This window comes from Trachurus japonicus, chromosome 9 (genome assembly GCF_045865225.1).
Source record: "Trachurus japonicus isolate A0001 chromosome 9, Traja_1.0".
NCBI classification, from domain to species: Eukaryota; Metazoa; Chordata; class Actinopteri; order Carangiformes; family Carangidae; genus Trachurus; species Trachurus japonicus.
This window is the reverse complement of record NC_140915.1, coordinates 2,827,562-2,848,961: the sequence shown is the minus strand read 5'-3', so window position 1 is coordinate 2,848,961 and position 21,400 is coordinate 2,827,562. Positions and strand designations below refer to the sequence as shown.

General features: G+C 44.5%; 3 protein-coding genes across 3 annotated transcripts in view; 2 read left to right on the top strand and 1 right to left on the bottom strand.

Annotated features, from left to right (window-relative positions):
* The window catches only part of LOC146980516 (uncharacterized), a 528,771-nt gene that overhangs the window by 241,258 nt on the left and 266,113 nt on the right, over positions 1-21,400 (top strand). The window lies entirely within an intron of this gene.
* LOC146980619 (inactive phospholipid phosphatase 7-like) lies at positions 1,434-6,327 on the top strand. The gene is made up of 4 exons (XM_085785748.1): positions 1,434-1,716; positions 3,058-3,377; positions 4,464-4,645; positions 6,098-6,327. Exons 1-4 carry the CDS (start codon positions 1,499-1,501, stop codon positions 6,302-6,304), a joined length of 927 nt encoding a protein of 308 aa, XP_085641874.1. The 5' UTR covers positions 1,434-1,498; the 3' UTR covers positions 6,305-6,327.
* LOC146980618 (WD repeat-containing protein 5-like) lies at positions 10,231-20,595 on the bottom strand. The gene is made up of 13 exons (XM_085785746.1): positions 20,411-20,595; positions 18,783-18,891; positions 18,622-18,695; positions 18,034-18,123; positions 16,249-16,338; positions 14,732-14,815; positions 14,551-14,606; positions 14,359-14,405; positions 14,157-14,232; positions 12,733-12,766; positions 12,507-12,581; positions 12,182-12,269; positions 10,231-10,355 (listed from the first exon to the last, which is right to left on the bottom strand). The coding sequence occupies exons 1-13, from the start codon at positions 20,483-20,485 to the stop codon at positions 10,255-10,257; spliced, it is 999 nt and encodes a 332-aa protein (XP_085641872.1). The 5' UTR covers positions 20,486-20,595; the 3' UTR covers positions 10,231-10,254.

Sequence of the window (21,400 nt, the reverse complement as noted above, 5' to 3'; positions counted from 1 at the left end):
CACAACTGAATCTGAAGTAAACAAATAGGAGAAAACTTTAAACTGGTATAAAGCCTAAACTCAAACAAGAAAAAGAAGATATAATTCTCCTGCATGATGAGAAAAGGTTTAAAGGGCAAGGAACTTGTTTTGTTTAATCTTTTAATTTTGTACAGGAAATGTAATATTACATTCACAAATATAAATGTTCCTCAAAAAGACCAAGGATTCAGGAATTTAAAATAGAAATCCTCTGCTACAACATGGTATGAAAGACTGAAAAGCTGTAAAAACATTAGACATTAACAAATCACTAAATATTTGTAAAGATAACCTCTATTTTGAATTAAATTGTGTAAATAGGTGTAAATATGAATAGGTTTTGTTTGGCTTTTGCCTTTTTGGTTTCTTTGGGTGTGTGTATAATATAAAATTAAAATAAATGTGTGTGTGTGTCTGGGGGAGGGGGGCAGTATTTATTTAGCCTGGCCCTGGTCCAGTCTGGTCCGGTCCAGCAGGGTGATGATATTCTATCTGAGTCTGGAGCCGCTGAGTCAAACCGAGGTAAATTTGGAGACTCCTCCTCCTCCTCCTCACGTTCAGTCCACCGACACCTGGTCGCCACGGTTTTTCAATAATATATACAGTAGATTCCTCTCAAGTTGTGCTTATTTCTCACAGTTGAAACAACCCTTGGATACTGTTGCTAGGTAATTGTTGTTTTATTACTTTATACATGATTTGAATAGTTTTGGGGTCAACCAGATCGTGGAATTTTAATGTTTTTAATTTGTTGAAAAGTGGATTTGTAGTTAAAAAAACAAAACTAACAAGTGAATGAAGTGACTGCACTGCAAAAACTCTAAATCTTTCCAAGAATATTTGTCTTATTTCTCGTCAAAATGTCTCATTTCTAGTCAAAACTAATCTCTTTCCATTTAAAATAAGACTCATCACCTAAAAATGAACTTGTTTTTAGATCATTTTCACTTGTTTCAAACTAATTTTCACTTGAAATAAGTAGAAAACTCTGCCAGTGAAAGCAAGTTTTTTTGAGCTTGTAATAAGAAAGTTACAGAGAAGAAACTTGCTCCACTATCAGATTTTTCTACTTATTTCAAGTGAAAATCTGCTTGAAAGAAGTTAAAAAGTGTGTAAAAACAAGCTGCTTTTAATGTGATGAGTCTTATTTTAAATAGAATTAGTTTTGTTTTGACTAGAAGTGACATTTTGACTAGAAATAAGACAAATATTCTTGGTAATATTGTGAGTTTTTGCAGTGTGAAACTTGTGGTCTCTGTGGTTTCAGGTCTAGGGACCGGGACCGGGTCCACCTGCAGCCTGATCCAGCACCAAACACACACACACATCCTAGTGTTTTTCCACCCCCCCTCACCCCCCACCCCCCCTCTGAACAGCTGACAGCAGAAGAAGGCCAGCTGCTCTATTAATAGCAGAGTCCCTCAGAGTCTCAGACCCGATCCGCCTCGGTCCTGCAGAGCTCCAGTCCCCCGTCATCATGCCCGGCAGCAGCAGCAGCGGCAGCAGCAGCAGCCAGGCCCGCAGCCGGACCCGAGACCGGAACAACGTCCTGAACCGGCCCGAGTTCATGTCCCTGAACCAGCCCCCCCGCCGGGAGCAGGGGGGGCCAGGGCCGGAGGGGGGGGGCCGGGGGGGCAGCGGCCCCAGAAGAGCTGCGTTCAGACAGCCGAGTCAGCAGGAAGAGCCCGGACTGAGGTAAGAGCCATGCAGGCCCCGCCCACTCACATCATGACATCACAGCTCACATGGCCGCTCATATGCTGCGTTCATAACAACTCGGAGGTCGGAATTCCCAACTCGGAAATTCCCGACTTCCGACATCATTGCGTTCACGCTGCAGGAACTCGGAAGAAAAAAAAAACCATGGATACCTGAAGGAAGTTTGGCGTATTATTGTGGCTCATCGCTGAATATGAAAAATCACTGCAGCAGTAAATGATGTTTATTTTGGAGGAGAGGAGACGCTGCAGATGAGTGCACATATAATGTTACAGCCTTGATAACAGTTAAACCTTATTCCCGTCACATACGAGGAAACACAATTTCACACCATACAACAACACAGCTTAATATAAACGTATTTCATATAGGCTACTGCAATAATACACAAAATTATGCATTCAAACCTCAACAAATAACTTCAAATGTCTAAATTCTAAACAGGCTCGTTACTTTTAAAAAGTTATTAGTTATAGTTAGTTACTGAGTTAGTAACTGAACTACATTATATCCCCAGTTCTGTTCTGTTTTGATATTGTTCTCAACTAAAACAAGTCATAGTCCGGAAAAGAAAATTCCAGAAGGGCAATATGGACAAAAACACATAGACTTCCTGTAACCATCTTTATCTATGTCCTTGATTGACAAATACTGTAATTAATGTACAGTATGTGATGGAAATTTGCCTTTCTAAATAAAAAAGATAATTAAAAAAAAGAAAAGAATTACTACATTATAAAACTAACTAATCACCAGGAAAATTAACTGCATTACTTTTTTATAAAATGTTCAAATATGTCAAATAACTTGGACTCGCCCCCTTAACCCCTGTTTATCTGGAACTAACTCGGTTATATAAATATCTATTTTTCTTTTATACAGAAGCATTTTATGGAGCTAATTTAGTCCCTTATTCTGGGAAACATGGACTGGTTTAGTTTAGTTTAGTTTATTACTGGTGTGGGCAGAGTTGTGTTTTGTTGGAACGAACCAACTCACTCAGTATCCCTCCGCCTGTGTGGAGGAGGGATACTCAGTGAGTTGGTTCGTTCCAGATAAACAGCTTTCTTTCCAACTAGTTGATGAACTGAAACAAATGTGTCTATAATATATATTTATATAACATATAACGTCACTTTAACAGGTTGTTATTATCTAGTGACGTCTCGAGTCAAGTAACAGAGCGTTTTATTGTCAGTAACGGTGGAAAAACAGGAACTTTTGGATTACTGTTACTGAAAACTGTAGCTCTGTTAGTAACGCCGTTATTACCATCACTGGTCACCGTGACAACAGGTTGTCTGTTTGTGTCCCCAGGGCGTCCCGGGACGCCCCGGACGGCGGCGCGGCGGCGGATGGCGGGCTGAAGGACCCTCGGTTCCCGGAGCAGGACTGCATGCAGCTGAACCCGTCGTTCAGCGGCATCGCCATCAACTCGCTGCTCGCCATCGACATCAGTCTGTCCAAGCGCATGGGCGTGTGCGCGCGGACGCACGGCGCCGGCGCCCCGCTGCGCTCCATGGTGACGCTGCTGGCGCTCAGCGGACACGCCCTGCCCTGGATCTGTGGGACGCTCTTCTGTCTGTGGAGGAGCAACACGCTGGCGGGACAGGAAGTCCTCGTCAACCTGCTGCTCGGTGAGAGACCAGAACTAGGTTCATCTGAACAGTTACACCAAAGATCCTCTATAAACCAAGATGCCTCATGACAAGCTGCACCAATGATATGAAATGTTACAGCTTCACTTCCTGTCTCCCAAAGTGGGCGTGGCCACCGTCCCTCCACTTCCTGTTGTGAACGTGTGTGGATTTATAAAAGTTTTCGTAGAGGAAAGTGGGATATTTATATTTTCTTATGATAACATTAAATATTTACACAGCTAACGGTCATATTTAGCATGACGAACATTATTTAAATAATTAGCTCGGGCGTTTGCAAATGTTTGTTTGACGTTGCCTAGGAGATCAGGAGACAGGTCTGGAACAAAGTTCATTTTCTCCTGATGTGTCCGTCTGAAAATTGACATTTTCATGTCTAAACGTTCAGAAGAGATGTGTCTTGTGAAAAATGAGTCCAATATTTACTTCAGTGACTCTGGAGCGAAAGAATCGACCATAATCTGAGCTCACGTTCACTTCTCCCACTGGAGTCAATAGACTCAAAACCTGCTGCTGCTGCTAGTCTCCTAAAGGGGGCGGAGTCACAGTCTGCTGGTCTCCTAAAGGGGGCGGAGTCACGACCTGCTGGTCTCCTTAAGGGGGCGGAGTCACGGTCTGCTGGTCTCCTAAAGGGGGCGGAGTCACGGTCTGCTGGTCTCCTAAAGGGGGCGGAGTCACGGTCTGCTGGTCTCCTAAAGGGGGTGGAGTCATGGAGAAGCCCAAGTGACATGTAGCTATACAGGAAGCTGTCTCGTCATGGGACCATCTTGGTTTCTAAACCGTCTTTGGTTGCGCTCTCATCTGACTGTAATTTGAGCTAACAATAGCATTAGCTGTTGAGTCTTTGTGTCTTTAAGACAAACAAAGCTTCTGATTGGTCCTCAGAGCAGCTACTTCACACTGAGTCACTGAGCTAGCAGGTTTAGTGGGAGAACAGCATTGTTAGCATTTTTAGCTTAGCATTAGCTGTTGATGGGTAAAGGAACAAAGTTTGATGCTATACTGCTAATGCTAAACTTAGCCATGTAGCATTAGCAGTGCTAACCCTCTGGTCTGTGTGTCCAGCTCTGATCCTGGACCTGATGACCGTCGCTGGGATGCAGAAGTTGGTCAAACGCAAAGGACCCTGGGACTTCCCTCCGGGGCTTTTGGACATCATCGCCATGGATACGTATTCTTTCCCAGCGGCCCACGCGAGCCGCGCTGTCATGGTGTCCAAGTTCCTGCTCAACCACCTGGTGCTGGCGGTCAGTGGGTGTGTCCACGTGTCCCTGTCCACGTTGTCACCGTTCGCCTGTCCCACCTGTCTTACCTGTCCTACCTGTCCCACATTTAATACCTGTCCTACCTTCAATACCTGTCCTACCTGTCTTACCTGTTCCACCTGTCTTACCTGTCCTACCTTTAATACCTGTCCTACATTTAATACCTGTCCCACCTGTCTTACCTGTTCCACCTGTCTTACCTGTCCTACCTTTAATACCTGTCCTACTTGTCCTACCTTCAATACCTGTCCTACCTTCAATGCTTGTCCTACCTTTAATACCTGTCCTACTTGTCCTACCTTTAATACCTGTCCTACTTGTCCTACCTTCAATACCTGTCCTACTTGTCCTACCATCAATACCTGTCCTACCTTCAATGCCTGTCCTACCTTCAATACCTGTCCTACCTTCAATACCTGTCCTACCTTCAATGTCTGTCCTACTTTTAATACCTGTCCTACCTTCAATACCTGTCCTACTTGTCCTACCATCAATACCTGTCCTACCTTCAATGCCTGTCCTACATTTAATACCTGTCCTACTTGTCCTACCTTCAATACCTGTCCTACTTGTCCTACCATCAATACCTGTCCTACCTTCAATGCCTGTCCTACCTTCAATACCTGTCCTACCTTCAATACCTGTCCTACCTTCAATACCTGTCCTACCTTCAATGCCTGTCCTACTTTTAATACCTGTCCTACCTTCAATACCTGTCCTACTTGTCCTACCATCAATACCTGTCCTACCTTCAATGCCTGTCCTACTTGTCCTACCTTCAATACCTGTCCTACTTGTCCTACTTTTAATACCTGTCCTACCTTCAATACCTGTCCTACCTTCAATGCTTGTGTAACGGATGTGCACTCACTCCACCCATAAAAGACGTGCTAACCAAACCGCCAAGTGGTCGTCAACCTCTTGGCGAAGAGGTTAGCATCGTCGCCTCCGGTGCGGGAGGTTGTGGGATCGAACCCCACCTAGGGCAGAGGGCCGTGAGAAACACAACGCAGAGGGCCAGATATGACATCGGCTGCACTTGTCCTACCTTAAATATCTGTCCTACTTGTCCTACCTTTAATACCTGTCCTACTTGTCCTACCTTCAATACCTGTCCTACTTGTCCTACCTTCAATGCCTGTCCTACCTTCAATACCTGTCCTACTTGTCCTACCTTCAATACCTGCCCTACCTTCAATGCTTGTCCTACCTTCAATACCTGTCCTACTTGTCCTACCTTCAATGCTTGTCCTACCTTCAATACCTGTCCTACCTTTAACACCTGTCCTTCCAATCACAGGAGATCTGGATTTCAAAATAAGAGCCTAATTTATGTGCAGTTATAAATCTTTCAGTGATGTCACAGGTGACGTCACAGTCTAGTGTGACATCACCCCCAGTCCTGATCCTGATCCTGATTTGCTGTCCCTCCAGGTGCCCCTGAGGATCCTGCTGTACCTGTGGGCCTTCCTGGTGGGCGTGTCCCGCGTGCTGCTGGGGAAGCACCACCTGTCGGACGTGGGCTGCGGCTTCGCTCTGGGCTTCCTGCACTTCAGCCTGGTGGAGTCGGTCTGGCTCGACTCCAACACCTGCCAGACCCTCATCTCCATCGGCACGCTGCGCTGGACCCTGCTGGTCTAGGACCCTGCTGGTCTAGGACCTGCTGGTCTAGGACTCTGCTGGTCTAGGACCCTGCTGGTCTAGGACCCTGCTGGTCTAGGACTCTGCTGGTCTAGGACCGGAGGCAGACCTGCAGCGATGTAGTCCGGTCTGGACCAGATCCTCACCTGCACCAGTCTGCTGAGCTGGACTCCACTGGTCCAGACCGGTCCAGACTGGTTTAGACTGGTTTAGACTGGTTTGGCTGCGTGTGACTCTTTTAGGCCAGTCTGGACTCTGGTCTCTGGACTCTAGACTCTGAATTTTGGATTTTGGATTTTGGACTCTGGATTCTGGTCTCTGGACTCTGGAATCCAGATGCTGATGTGTCACTGCACCTTTTTAAACTGGTTTGGACCAGTTTGGACCGGTTTGGACCAGTTTGGCCTGGTTTGGACCGGTCCTACTGGATTATGGTTCCTGTTGGACTGGACTATAAAAATCTGAGGCTGCTATAAACTACTGGACTGGACTCATCTGGTCTGGACCGGATCGTGATGGTCCATGTTGGTTTGGTTGATCTGGTCGCATGGCAGACCTTTGAATTTAGAATAAGTGTGTGTGAGAGTGTGAGTGTGTGTCAACGAGTCTAAATCAAATCTTTTTTCTTTTTTTTTTTCCATTTTCTTCATTCGACTAAAATCAGGAACTTAACACCCAAAATTCCCAAACCCATGGCTTCTCTGAGTTACAGCGGGGCTCCGTGCAGCACTGCATGTCCATGTGACGGTTGAGAACGGAGCTCACTTTTCTTCGTCCAAAAAGACACACCAAAAAACATCCAAATACCTCCATAGTGCTCGTCTGTAATGTCCCTCTTGTATTGAAGCCCCGACATGAGAAATTGTTCCGCCGACACAGGAAGAGCAGTGAACTGAGTCACTGGGAGCTTCTGCTACAAAACAAGCTTGAAATATAGACTTATTTAATTTTTTTCGGAACAATTTCTCATGTTGGGGCTTCAATACAAGACGGACATTACAGACGAGCAGCATGGAGGTATTTGGATGTTTTTTGGTGTGTCTTTTTGTTACGAAGACAGTTGGTATCCATTTGCAACCGTCATATGGACATGCTCTACTACGCCGAGACCCCCTGTAACTCAGAGAAGCCACGGAGGACTCTGAAACTTCTCCCAGCCCTTAGTCCACATGAGGGGGAGGAGATAATGAGGGACATTTGAATTTTGGGTGAACTATCCCTTTAAATCTAATTTAGACCAAAACCAGATCAGACTCTGGTTCTGGTGTGAACGGGGCTCAGGAAGACACAGTGAGTTATTAGTAAGAGTGTATTGAGGGAAGGTGTTTGATTGACAGATGTGATTATAACCTATTGATTGTTGATATTGACTGATACTCAGGTATTGATCTGATCGCTGACGTGTTGTTGAACTGATGAAATAAAACTGTTTCCTGTTTCTCTCTCTAGCTCCGCCCACTCACTCAGCAACCTGCACAGGTCACATGACGATGCGTTCACTGGCTCCGGCCTGAACTCGTCAATGACTCTTGGTTTATTACGTGTTCATTAAAGGGACATTCTGTAACTTCTCCTGTTATCTATTCATGAAAATCGATTATTTGGTTCAAAAGACTGTTTTTCATTAATCAGTAATCCCCCCCATCAACAAAGTGAAGTGTTCCTTTCAGCTCTGAATTAGCCGTTCATATCATTCATATCTACATGGAGCGGGTGATCAATAGTGTTAAAGGTGCATTGTGTAGGAATTCCTCCCATCTAGCGTTGTGGTTGTATATCGCAAGCAACTCAATGGTATTTTTCATGCTGCATTCAGGTTAAATTGGGCAGACGGCAGACGGACGACAGCCGCTGCTCGTAACGGCATAAACAAGTCTCTATGTAAACAAGTGGTCCGTCAGCACGAGGCAAAACAATACACGTGACAACATGTTGTCATGGCGATGTGGTATTGTTTTACCGGCTTTCTCTGGACTTCTGTGACTAAAATGACACCAGGGGCCTTATTTATCAAAGAGGGTGTAAAACTGCTACTAAAGTTTTGCGTACGGCGAAAAGACGAAAATTGCGTACATTCAAAATATTTAAACCTTTTTCAGATCAATCAAACTGTGCGTACGCACAACTCTCCGCAATAAATCACACCGGACCCAAGAATGGTGCACACGTGAACACACCTCTTACTCCACCCCCGGAACGCCTATATACAACTATATATGGTCAGCACGTGCATATTTAATTAGCCATGTGCGCTCTGTGGAGCGGCAACAAAGTGACAACGGAGACAACGGACGGAGGACGGGGGAAAGAAGCGGAACTTCTCCGAAAGCACATACACGGCGATATCGGGCAATAAATCAGTCAGAAAAATGATCTTGCATTTTAATAAGCTACAATAAAAACCAAAACCTCCCAAATCTCAACACCACTACTACCACAATTACTTCAAAAAATCCTACTGTCTCTTCTAAATGTACTCCGCTCCTCTCTCCCTCTCACACTGCAGTTCTCTGACTCAGCAACGGTGTCGCCAATTCCTCCTGTTCCTCAAAAAAGGCGTACGCCAGGGTCAAAATGGGTGTAAATGTCCGCACTTTTCCCCGTCAGGTTTTGGCTTGATAGATCCCAAATTTGGCGGAGAAAAGTGCATACGCACAAAACGAGGGGAAAATGGCGTAAAAAAAGGTGTTTCCACAATGATAAATGAGGCCCCAGATGAATGAGCTGCTGCTAATTATAACAACCCAATGAAGTCACACACACACAAACAGCTCATAGTCAAACATCTTTATTTACAAATTACTGAAGAAAAAAATCCTTCCAAACAATATTGATCATTTGACTGATTGATCGATCGGCTGATTGAGCGGTGATGATGAAGACGCTGCTGTTTGTGATTGAAAGTCTGTGAATGCAACACACACACACAGGTACTGCAACGACTGATTGATCAGAGGGGAGTGGGCGTGTCCCAGTGGTTTCCTAGCAACCGGCGTCTGACGTCATGATGAAGTCTGATCCATTTTCTCAATAACGTATCTGAATTATCTGGTGTATTTCAGGTTAACGGTGAGGTCACATCATTAGGATGTTTTAAAGAGCCAGTCCACTCATTTCCACTTCTGTCTGATGATGTCACAGTGATGTCATCAGGCTCCACCTTCACACACCTGGACCAGTGGATCTTATATTTTCAACACTGCTTCGATTAATCCACCTTATTAGTTTCCTCTTTGGTTGTGATTGGACAGTTATCCTTAAATCATCGACGGCTTCACAATCACAAATTCAAAACAATAAAAGTCTCTCAGAGAAACAAGGCTGACCCCTGAACGACTGAAAGGCTTTTAATGTGAAAGGGAGGAGGGAGGAAGTGGCGCTTGTTAAAAACTCAAACAGTAAAAAGGAAATATAAGCCCCTTCCTCTCTCCAGGTGAGCTGCAGTGAAGCTCCGCCCCCTCGACCTGAGGACGTAGAAGGTGAAGCCGAGTTTCTCCACATGATGATGATGATGATGATGATGATGACTTTAGATCTTCATCACAGTTTTATCATCTTCATCAATTCCATTCAAAGAATCACTCAAACATCTGGAGGGTGAATCTCTGAGCTGGGCAGTGGATCTGGATCTGGTTCAGTGGTTTCAGGACTGGACTGTATGTGGATCTGGATCAGTGGATCTGGATCAGTGGATCTGGATCAGTAGATCTAGACCAGTGGATCTGGATCAGTAGATCTGGATCAGTGGATCTAGACCAGTGGATCTGGATCAGTAGATCTGGATCAGTGGATCTGGATCAGTAGATCTGGATCAGTGGATCTGGATCAGTGGATCTAGACCAGGACCGGTCTGGATCAGTGGATCTGGATCAGAGGATCTGGATCAGTAGATCTGGATCAGTGGATCTGGATCAGTAGATCTAGACCAGGACCGATGGATCTGGATCAGTCTAACAGTCGCTCCTCCACAGTTTGATGGTCTTGTCGTTCTCCAGAGCGGCCGAGGCGATGATGTTCTCTGTTGGATGACAGGCGGTGGAGATCACCACGTCTACGGAGAGACACAGGGTCAGACAGGACACAGCTGGACTGCTGCACATCTGGACTAACATCTGGACTATAGCTGGACTAACAACTGGACTAACAACAGGACTATAGCTGGACTAATAGATGGACTAACATCTGGACTAACATCTGGACTATAGCTGGACTAACAACTGGACTAACAACAGGACTATAGCTGGACTAATAGATGGACTAACATCTGGACTAACAACTGGACTAACAGATGGACGAACAACTGGACTATAGATGGACTAACATCTGGACTAACAACTGGACTATAGCTGGACTAACATCTGAACTAACAACTGGACTATAGCTGGACTAACAACTGGACTATAGCTGGACTAACATCTGGACTAACAACTGGACTATAGCTGGACTAACATCTGAACTAACAACTGGCCTATAGCTGGACTAACAACTGGACTATAGCTGGACTAACATCTGGACTTTAGCTGGACTAACAGATGGACTAACATCTTGACTATAGCTGGACTAACAACTGGACTATAGCTGGACTAACATCTGGACTAACAACTGGACAATAGCTGGACTAACATCTGGACTAACAACAGGACTATAGCTGGACTAATAGATGGACTAACAACTGGCCTATAGCTGGACTAACAACTGGACTAACATCTTGACTATAGCTGGACTAACATCTGGACTAACATCTTGACTATAGCTGGACTAACAACAGGACTATAGCTGGACTAATAGATGGACTAACATCTGGACTATAGCTGGACTAACATCTGGACTAACAACAGGACTATAGCTGGACTAACAACTGGACTAACATCTTGACTATAGCTGGACTAACATCTGGACTAACATCTTGACTATAGCTGGACTAACAACAGGACTATAGCTGGACTAATAGATGGACTAACATCTGGACTATAGCTGGACTAACATCTGGACTAACAACAGGACTATAGCTGGACTAACAACTGGACTAACATCTTGACTATAGCTGGACTAACATCTGGACTAACATCTTGACAATAGCTGGACTAACATCTGGACTATAGATGGACTAACATCTGGACTATAGATGGACTAACATCTTGACTATAGCTGGACTAACAACTGGACTATAGCTGGACTAACATCTGGACTATAGCTGGACTATAGCTGGACTAACAGGTGGACTAACATCTGGACTAACAACTGGCCTATAGCTGGACTAACAACTGGACTATAGCTGGACTAACATCTGGACTAACATCTTGACTATAGCCGGACTAACAGATGAACTAACAACTGGACTATAGCTGGACTAACATCTGGACTAACATCTGGACTAACATCTTGACTATAGCTGGACTAACATCTGGACTATAGATGGACTAACATCTGGACTAACATCTGGACTATAGCTGGACTAACAACTGGACTAACATCTGGACTATAGATGGACTAACAACTGGACTAACATCTTGACTATAGCTGGACTAACATCTGGACTATAGATGGACTAACAACTGGACTAACAACTGGATTTATAGCTGGACTAACATCTGGACTAACAACTGGACTAACATCTTGACTATAGCTGGACTAACAACTGGACTAACATCTGGACTATAGATGGACTAACATCTGGACTAACAACTGGACTATAGCTGGACTAACATCTTGACTATAGCTGGACTAACAACTGGACTAACATCGGGACTAACAACTGGACTATAGCTGGACTAACAGATGGACTAACAACTGGACTAACATCTTGACTATAGCTGGACTAACATCTGGACTAACATCTGGACTAACTAAGTCCGGCTCAGAGGTCAAAGGTCATACCTGTGTGTCCTTGTAGTTTCTGAACAATCTCTTTGGTCTGAAGGTTCCAGATGTAAACCATGCTGTCCTCAGAGCCAGACACGATCCACTGAGAGACACACACACACACACACACACACACACACACACACACACACACACACACACACACACACACACACACACACACACACACACACACACACACACACACACACACACACACACACAGTTAAATTGGTCCAGAGTATTCTGACTCTTTAATAACATTTAGTTATTTTTAGTTCTTAGTTAGCCTTAGCTTTAGTTAGCTTCAGTTAGCTTTAGTTAGCCTTCTTTATCTCACCTTGCCTCCTGTGACAGAGAAGTTGGCGAAGATGCAGTACTTCTCATTCTTATGACCAGTGTAGGTCTTCAGACACTGAGGAGGACAGACAGAGAGACAGGTGGTTAGACAGACAGACAGACAGACGGTCAGACAGACAGACAGGTAGAGACAGACAGACAGAGAGACAGGTGGTCAGACAGACAGACAGACAGACAGACAGACGGTCAGACAGACAGGTCAGTACCTTTCCTTTGCTGTAGTCCCAGAGCTTCAACGTGCTGTGAACCAGAGATCAGAGTTAATGTTTGAAACTCTCTGCTTCACCTGGAGGACGGCAGGTGAAGGCAGCACTGTAAACACCATGTTAGCACAGTTAGCACGGGGTAGCTAAGAAAGCTAGTGACCTTATGACTGTAGGTGAACGTTAAAGCAGATAACAGCGGCACGGCCGTTTCGGCTAATGCTGTGTTCAAGGCAGGCTTTTGAAACCGTAAGTTACAGCTTCAAGTCACAACTACGACTTGGTAGCGTTCCAGGTAACCCGTAGCTCGTGTTTTTACCGTCCTGTTGTCTGTGAAAGTTCCCTATAACGGCCACTCGTAACTTCCGACCCGTGAACTCGTACCAGATCGAACTGGTATGACTTCACAGGAAGGAAAAACACAAAGTACGAGTTTCCTTGAACGCACCATGAGTTAGCAGCCCCCGCCCTTGTCAGGCATCAATTGGTCCTCGTGCTACGTCACCACATTCACGCGCATCCCTTGGCTGCACACACAGCCCTTCATGCCGTTCTCTCCCCTCATTGGATAACACTTGTATCCCACAAGGAAAATTTTCTCCTCGGGTTACAGCAGAGCAGAGTGACGGAGAGACTCGTGTTTAGGCTGAAATACTTCATGTAAGTGATTGCTGACGGAAAATAGGACTATTTAGGACTTATATTAACAAAAACATTCCACTGATATCTGCTTTAATGATGAAATGACCTCAGTGTGGTGTCATCAGGTGACACTGGCTAACACAGAGAGTTAGCGTAGCATGTTGCTAACACAGAGAGTTAGCGTGCAGTAACACAGACAGTTAGCATGTGGCTAAGACAGAGAGTTAGCGTAGCATGTGGCTAACACAGAGAGTTAGCGTGCGGTAACACAGAGAGTTAGCATGCAGTAACACAGAGAGTTAGCGTGCGGCTAACACAGAGAGTTAGCGTGCAGTAACACAGAGTTAGCGTGCGGCTAACACAGAGAGTTAGCGTGCAGTAACACAGAGAGTTAGCGTGCGGCTAACACAGAGAGTTAGCGTGCAGTAACACAGAGAGTTAGCGTAGCATGTGGCTAACACAGAGAGTTAGCGTGCAGTAACACAGGCAGTTAACATGTGGCTAACACAGAGAGCTAGCGTAGCATTAGGCTAACACAGAGAGTTAGCGTAGCATGTGGCTAACACAGAGAGTTAGCGTAGCATGGTTTTCACAACCAGAGGTGACGTTTTGGAGGGAATTTAACATAACGAGTTTCAGTTTGCAAAGCAACGTCAAGAGAAATCAGGATGTTACAGCCAAATAGGGTATAATAACGTTGACTATTACACAATAACTTGTTGTAAACAATACCCTGTCACCATAGCAACACTAGCATCATGTGGCTCCGACAGTGAAACACTCACTTGTCCAGAGTGGCAGCCAGGATGTATTTCCCATTAGGAGAGAACTTCACGAAGGACACGGGAGGGTTGTCGTCGTCTGAGGAGAGACACGCATCTTCATCATCACCACCACCATCATCATCATCATCATCATCATCATCATCATCATCATCTTCATCGTCTCTCTACAGCTGTTACAGATGTTGTGTGATGTTGAACTCACCAATCAGAGTCTTCAGACACTGTCCTGACGCCGTGTCCCAGATACGACTACACACACACACACACACACACACACACACACACACACACACACACACACACACACACACAGTGTTACGTTCTGCAGTGTGTTTCATGTTTGACATTCAGTGTGTGTGTGTGTGTGTGTGTGTGTGTGTGTGTGTGTGTGTACCACAGTCCGTCGTAGCTGCTGGAGACGATCAGTGAACCGTCTCTGTTGAAGTGAACCTGTGGAACACACACACACACACACACACACACACACAGGTCACAGGTCAGAGGTCAGAGGTCACTTCCTTCCCATTATGTTAATGAGATGTGAGGGGTCAGAGGTCAGAGGGGGCGGGGCTTACAGCAGACACGGGGTCAGAATGAGCCGGCAGCGTCTTCAGACACTTCCCTGTCTTCACGTCCCAGATACGAACGCTCTCGTCGAACTAGAGGAGAGACAGACAGAGGAGCGTTGGATGAAACTGTATTTATAAAACATAAAGGTGAAATCCAGCGATCTGATTGGTTGTTAACTATTCTAAAGCCTTATCACAGCGTAGGCTATCACTCCGCCTCAGGCACGTATGACTGGTATGAATGGAAGCTGTTGTCATGTATCCATGACAACCGACTGTTGCGGTCCGCAGCAAAAGACAGTCGATGTTTTTAGGATGTTAAAAATGTAGTAAAGTAGTGTAATTGACATGTTGAAGGTGAACTTTGACCTCCAGAGGGTTAACAATGGTAGAGGGGACTGAGACCAGATGCAGAGCTACTTGGAGCTAACGTCTGGACAGCTGGGAACAGATTTTTATTCTGCTTGAAGAAAACTACATGAAATTGATTGCGTATCCCTCTTTCATATTGTCATTATTTGTAACCGTTTTATAAAAGCAATATATCACTCCAGTCCGTGGTCTATGCTCATTATACCACTCTAAGGGGAGTACTATAATGAGCATAGACCACCGACTGGAGTGATATATTGCTTAATTGTACTGTACAAAATATGAATTGTATTGTAATATGTATGTATGTAAATATTTTGTAAAATGCTTTGGCAACAACACATTTCTGTTCATGCCAATAAAGCTGTGACCTGACCTGACTGTACTGACACTTTCCCACTACACAGAGAGACAGGTATAGGACGAATCTCCTTGTTGTTTACAACTACTTCCTGGTAGAAAACCAGCATGAGAACAATAGTGACGGACGAGAGTTTCTCTATATTTATCTAATTTTTCATGTCACTATATCGCCGTTTAGACTAATCTGGTGTTTGTAAAGTTTATAAAACCAATGATTGGACAAACATTACTATTTGTGTGCACATTTTTGTAATTAGTCATGGTTATCATAGATTAGCCGGGCTAACGGTTAGCTACCTGTTTAACTTTAATAACTCAGTGACTCAATAAACGCTCCATGAAAAAATATTTTCTCCAGCGGATATCTGAGTTCCAACATGACTGAGCTAACTGGAGTAGTTTCATGTCGTGTCCCACAACGGGAGGGTTTTAACAGCTGACGTCCTGCTGTTAGTTTAGCTACTGTTGTTAGCTTAGCTACCGTTAGCTTAGCTACCGTTAGCTGCCCCTGTCAGCTGAGCCACTGATGCTTTGTAGACACTGTGATTCCCCCAAACTGAATAAATACAACACATAGCAACACAAAACACACACACAGAAATAGTAATGTTTCTTCAGTCATTTCAGATTTGTCTAAACGGTGATAGGGCGTGAAAAATATGATATATAGCTAAACTCTCGTTCGTTACTATTGATCTCATTCACATCACAGCTGGTTTTCTACCAGGAAGTAGAATGTAAACAACAAGGAGATTCGGTCTATATAGGGGTATATAGAGTTAACTCACGGATCCAGACACCACCAGGTTGGACTGAGGGTTGAAGTTACAACAGAAGACGTAGTTGCTGTGTCCCTTCAGAGTCTTCAGACACTTCCCCTAAAGAGACAGAGACAGGAGCGGAGGTTACACTCTGTTGCCATGGAAACACTAGCCATGTTTCCATCCAAAGTGATCTGAATTACTGGGAAATGCGCATTAAAAGAAATTCTAATCCCGTGTGTTTCCATCTACGGACTTTGGTTTTTACTGAGGAGGAACTATGAAGAACTGAGCAGTAACATCATTATGAAGGTGTGTGGGGGCTTTTATTTTGCCGTGGCGGTGCAGAAACCCTGATGTTGTCTTGTGAATGAACTGCAAACACGGGAGCAGATGGGGTGAAAGTGGCTACGTCACACTTAATTCGCATACAGCTGTTTCCATCCCATTCCAATCAACCAAACCCGGCCCTAGCAGTGTATTTCAGTTTGTGCGAATCAGGGGATTTTAATTTGAATCACGGCGTTTCCATCATCATTTTCCGATGCGATACATCTAGATGCATCTAAACAGCTGATGGAAACGCAACTACTGTCTCTGTCTGTGTGTGTGTGTTAGGGATGCACATGATTAACCGTTTAACCGTTAACCGATAACAAGAACTTTGACCGATTAATACTATCGGTTATTTTTTTTATTATTATTAGGTCCTTATGTCGTCAACTCATGGGGGCGTGTCGACACGTGCAGAGTTCACTGCCTTCAGTCATATTTCACAGCAAAAAGTTCCACAGGAGGACTGACAGTATGAGCAGCAGCCGCCATGAAGGAAGATCAGACAATAAATGTAGCTACACGGACATAGATGTGAATCACCTGTAACTACGGCGCTGAGAAAAAAAAAAAAAAAAAAAGAGGACGAGGACGAGGACGTAGCTGCTCTCCAGCCTGTTCACCTGCAGCTCTCCTGCAGCTCCACAGAGGAGCTGTCAGAGGAGCTCTGCTGCTCCTTCAGCCTGGTGTTTGGCTGCACTTTATAAAAACAGTTCTACATTGGACGATCTAACCTCCAGAGCGCGATCAGCTGAGACAGAGCCACTGATCAGCTGTCGCGGCGCACGTGTGTATTTAACGGCCAAAAAAAAAAAAATGGAGCGATCAATTTTTTTTTTTTTTTGCCGTGCCACAAGCTTCTTAAAGCAGAAGTAAGCGATCCGGTGGTTTTGGCTAATGCTGCGTTCCAGGCAGGCTTTTGAAACCGTAAATTACAGCTTCAAGTCACAACTTACGACTTTGTAGCGTTCCAGGCAACCCACTCGTGTTTTTCCGACCTGTTTTACCGGTGAAAGTCACTATAACGGCCACTCGTAACTTCTGACCCGTGAAGTCGTACCAGATCGAACTGGTACCACTTCACGGTCGGAAAAATACGAGTTTCCTTGAACGCACCATAACAGTCCTCGTCCCTACGTCGCCACATTCACGCGCATCCCTTGGCTGCACACACAGAGAGGACTGCCCCTTTATGCCGTTCTCTCTCCTCATTGGATAAAGGTTGTAGGATACAAGGAAAGTTTTCTCCTGGGCTCAGAGCAGAGCAGAGTGACTGACAGACCCGTGTTTCAGACCAAACACTCTATAGAAGTGATTGCTGTCGGAAGATACAACTATTTAAGACTTATATTAACACAAATATATCACTTACTTCTGCTTTAATCTTATCAGTTAACGGTCAATAATCGGTTAACGAGCGTCGGTTATCGGTCAGAAAAAAAATTCGAAATGTGCATCCCTAGTGTGTGTGTGTCTTACAGAGTTGTTGTCCCAGATCTTGAGTGTTTTGTCGTCGGAGGCCGAGACCAGCAGGTTGGAGTCTGAGGACCAGGACACGTCAGAGATGCCCTACACACACACACACACACACACACACACACACACACACACAGAGACACACACACACACACACACACACACACACACACACACACACAGTTCATACTTGTATCAAACTTTTTTATATCAAGGACCCAAAACTGACACAAATTAGACCACGGACCCCCATTGGACAAAACACCAGAAATACACAAACAATCAATGTACGTTTAAATTAGGCGTATCTACATTTTAGAAAGACTATAGAGAAATTTCTGGAAAAAAAGTGGTACAATTTCTCCAAAAAAGTTGAAACATTTCTAGAAAAAAGTGGTGAAAATTCTCACAAAAAAAAATAAACAAAAAAAGTTGAAACATTTTTAGAAAAATCTGGTAAAATTTCTCAGAGAAACAATACAAAAATGGGTAACATTTCTTTTAGTGAAAAGTAGAACAGAAAAATTGAGAAGAAACTGGTAAAAATTTCTCAAAAACATTCTAGGAAAAAGTGGTAAAAGTTCTTCTCACCAGTTTGTGTCCGACGATGGATTTCTCAAACTTCCCGTCGAACGCTCCCCAGATCTTTATCAGCTTGTCGGCAGCTGCAACAGACGTTACCATGGTTACCGCGCCATCAGAGCACCACAGTGTGTGTGTGTGTGTGTGTGTGTGTGTGTGTGTGTGTTTACAGGAGCTGGCGAGCCACTCTCCGCTGGGACTGAACTTGACGGAGGACACGGCCTTGGTGTGTCCGGCCAGCGTGAACTTCACCGTGTAGTTTGGTTTGGCTGGATTAGACTGGGTTAAAGGGACAGTCCAACATTTAGTCACCATAACCCCTATAGTCTTTAAAGGGACAGTCCAACATTTAGTCACCATAACCCCTATAGTCACAGCAGTAGGTTCATCACCTTTAATTATCGGTGCATGTTGTTTTGAGATGGGCGGAGCAGAGACGTGAGCTGCTCAGTGAACACAGTTGAGGTGAACGGTCCAGGTCAACCTGTCCCTCATCAAACTCATCAAATACACAATCCAACAACTCCACAACGCTCTGGTGGACAAGTTGTGAGCTGCACATTCACCACGCTATGAGATAATAGCGTAACTCAGTGGTTCTCAAACTGTTTTACATCAATGACCCGAAACTGGCCCAATATTTAGACCACTGACCCCCATTGGACAACATTTTGAATCAAACACCAGAAATACACAAATATTTGTTCTGAGACTCATGCTGCGTTCAAAACAACTTGGAGGTCGGAATTCCCAACTCGGAAATCTCCGACTTCCGACATCATTGTGTTCACGCTGCAGGAACTCGGAAGAGAAAAAACCTGGATACCTGAAGGAATTTGTCGTATTGTGGCTCATCGCTGAATAGGAAGAATAGATGCAGCAGTAAATGATGTTTATTTTGGAGGAGAAGAGACGCTGCAGATGAGTGCACATAGAATGTTACAGCCTTGATAACAGTTAAACCTTATTTCACAATTTCACACCATACAACAATCACAGCTTAATATAAACGTATTTCATATAGGCTACTGCAATAATACACAAAAATATGCATTCAAACCTCAACAAATAACTTCAAATGTCTAAATTCTTTGATGTTGTCGTGACGTCAAGTCGAAAAGTCGGAGCTCTGATATGATATCCGAGTTTCCGACCTGTAATTTCAGAGTTTGACGCCGTTCAATTCATTTTTTACAACTCGGAGCTCGTTTTTTTTACGACTTCCGAGTTGTTTTGAACGCAGCATAGAGAACGTTATTTTTTTTACTCCATATACGTTCAAAGATTTTCTAGAAAGAAGTGGAAAAGGTTGGGGACCCCCTTCAACCCTCACTTTTCCACTAGCGCGGCGCGGCTCTACTCAGTTTTTTTTTGCTTTTCCACTAGAACCTGGTACTTATTTTCTAACGCCTCAGCTCTGGTTCCAAGCAGCCGAAGTGACACTAACACAGAAGTCCAAAGAAAGACGGTAAAACAATACCACATCGCCATGACAACATGTTGTCACGTGTATTGTTTTGCCTCGTGCTGACGGACCACTTGTTTACATAGAGGCTTGTTTATGCCGTTACCTGCAGTGGCTGTCGTCCGTCTGCCGTCTGCCCAATTTCACCTGAATGCAGCATGAAAAATACCATTGAGTTGCTTGTGATATACAACCACAACGCTAGATGGGAGGAATTCTTACACAATGTCCCTTTAACGGTGATGAACCAACTGCTATAGGTGTATAGGTGTCTGTTATGGTGAGAGGAGGATCTGAGTAAATGTTGAACTGTCCCTTTAACCCCCTGCTCACCTTGCTGCCGGAGGAGGAGGAGGAGGTCTGCTGCTTGTTGCTCTCCGCCTCCAGCTTCTTCTCCTCCGTCGCCATGTTGTCCCGTTAGCCGCCGCTAGCTTCAGTTAGCTTCAGTTAGCTTCGGTTTGTTTTGATCCTGCAGCTAAAGCTAAAGCTAACCTAGCTCCGGGTGCTAACAGCCAGCTAACTGACTCGGACCGAGACCCTGGTCCTGGTCTAGGAGCGGGTTCGAACCGGGTCTGGACTGGTACCGACTCTACTGCTCCTGATCCGGTCTGGGCCGGGGGGAGGAGGAGGGGAGGGGGTCTCTGGTCTCTTAGCTGCAGCAGCTAACAAGCAGCTAACAGCCAGAATGTGGCAGCGCCGAAGCTGCTACTGCGCATGCGTCACCGACCAACCAACAGCGAGTCAGGAAGGACAAAACTAGAAAAGCGAAACTATATTGGCCTGATTTCTAAACAAACTAAACACATTTACTATAATCAAAAAACATGAAACATTTACAATATTTATTAGGCTATTTTTCTTTTCTTTTTTTTCATAATTAGGCTTATTCATGTGCTTCTCACACTGAATCTTTGCATCTGCCAGCGCTGCTTCTTCAGATGCCTGATGGTTTGTGAAATGTGAGACATGGGTCTCCACAGCAGATAGTTGGACCAGTCCCAGCCTGGTCAGATGCTACATGAACTGATGAAGGTGAAACGTCTTCCCAGACAAATAACCAAGTCCAGTTGCTTTTGACTTAACCTCCTTTGAAATACTATGACCTGGACAAATGAGAATATGCACCGGCTTAGAAAAGCGAAAAAGACAAAAAGAAGGACAATGATGCATTATATTCCTATCAATCAATACCACACACAAAACTTTAAGTTTTCAAGTAAAAAAACAAATAATTTCTTGTTGTTTAAGTCAGAGTTTGAACAGTTTAACGTCAACTCAACTACCCACTGTGTTTGATGTCCTTAACTCATATGTAGCCTAATC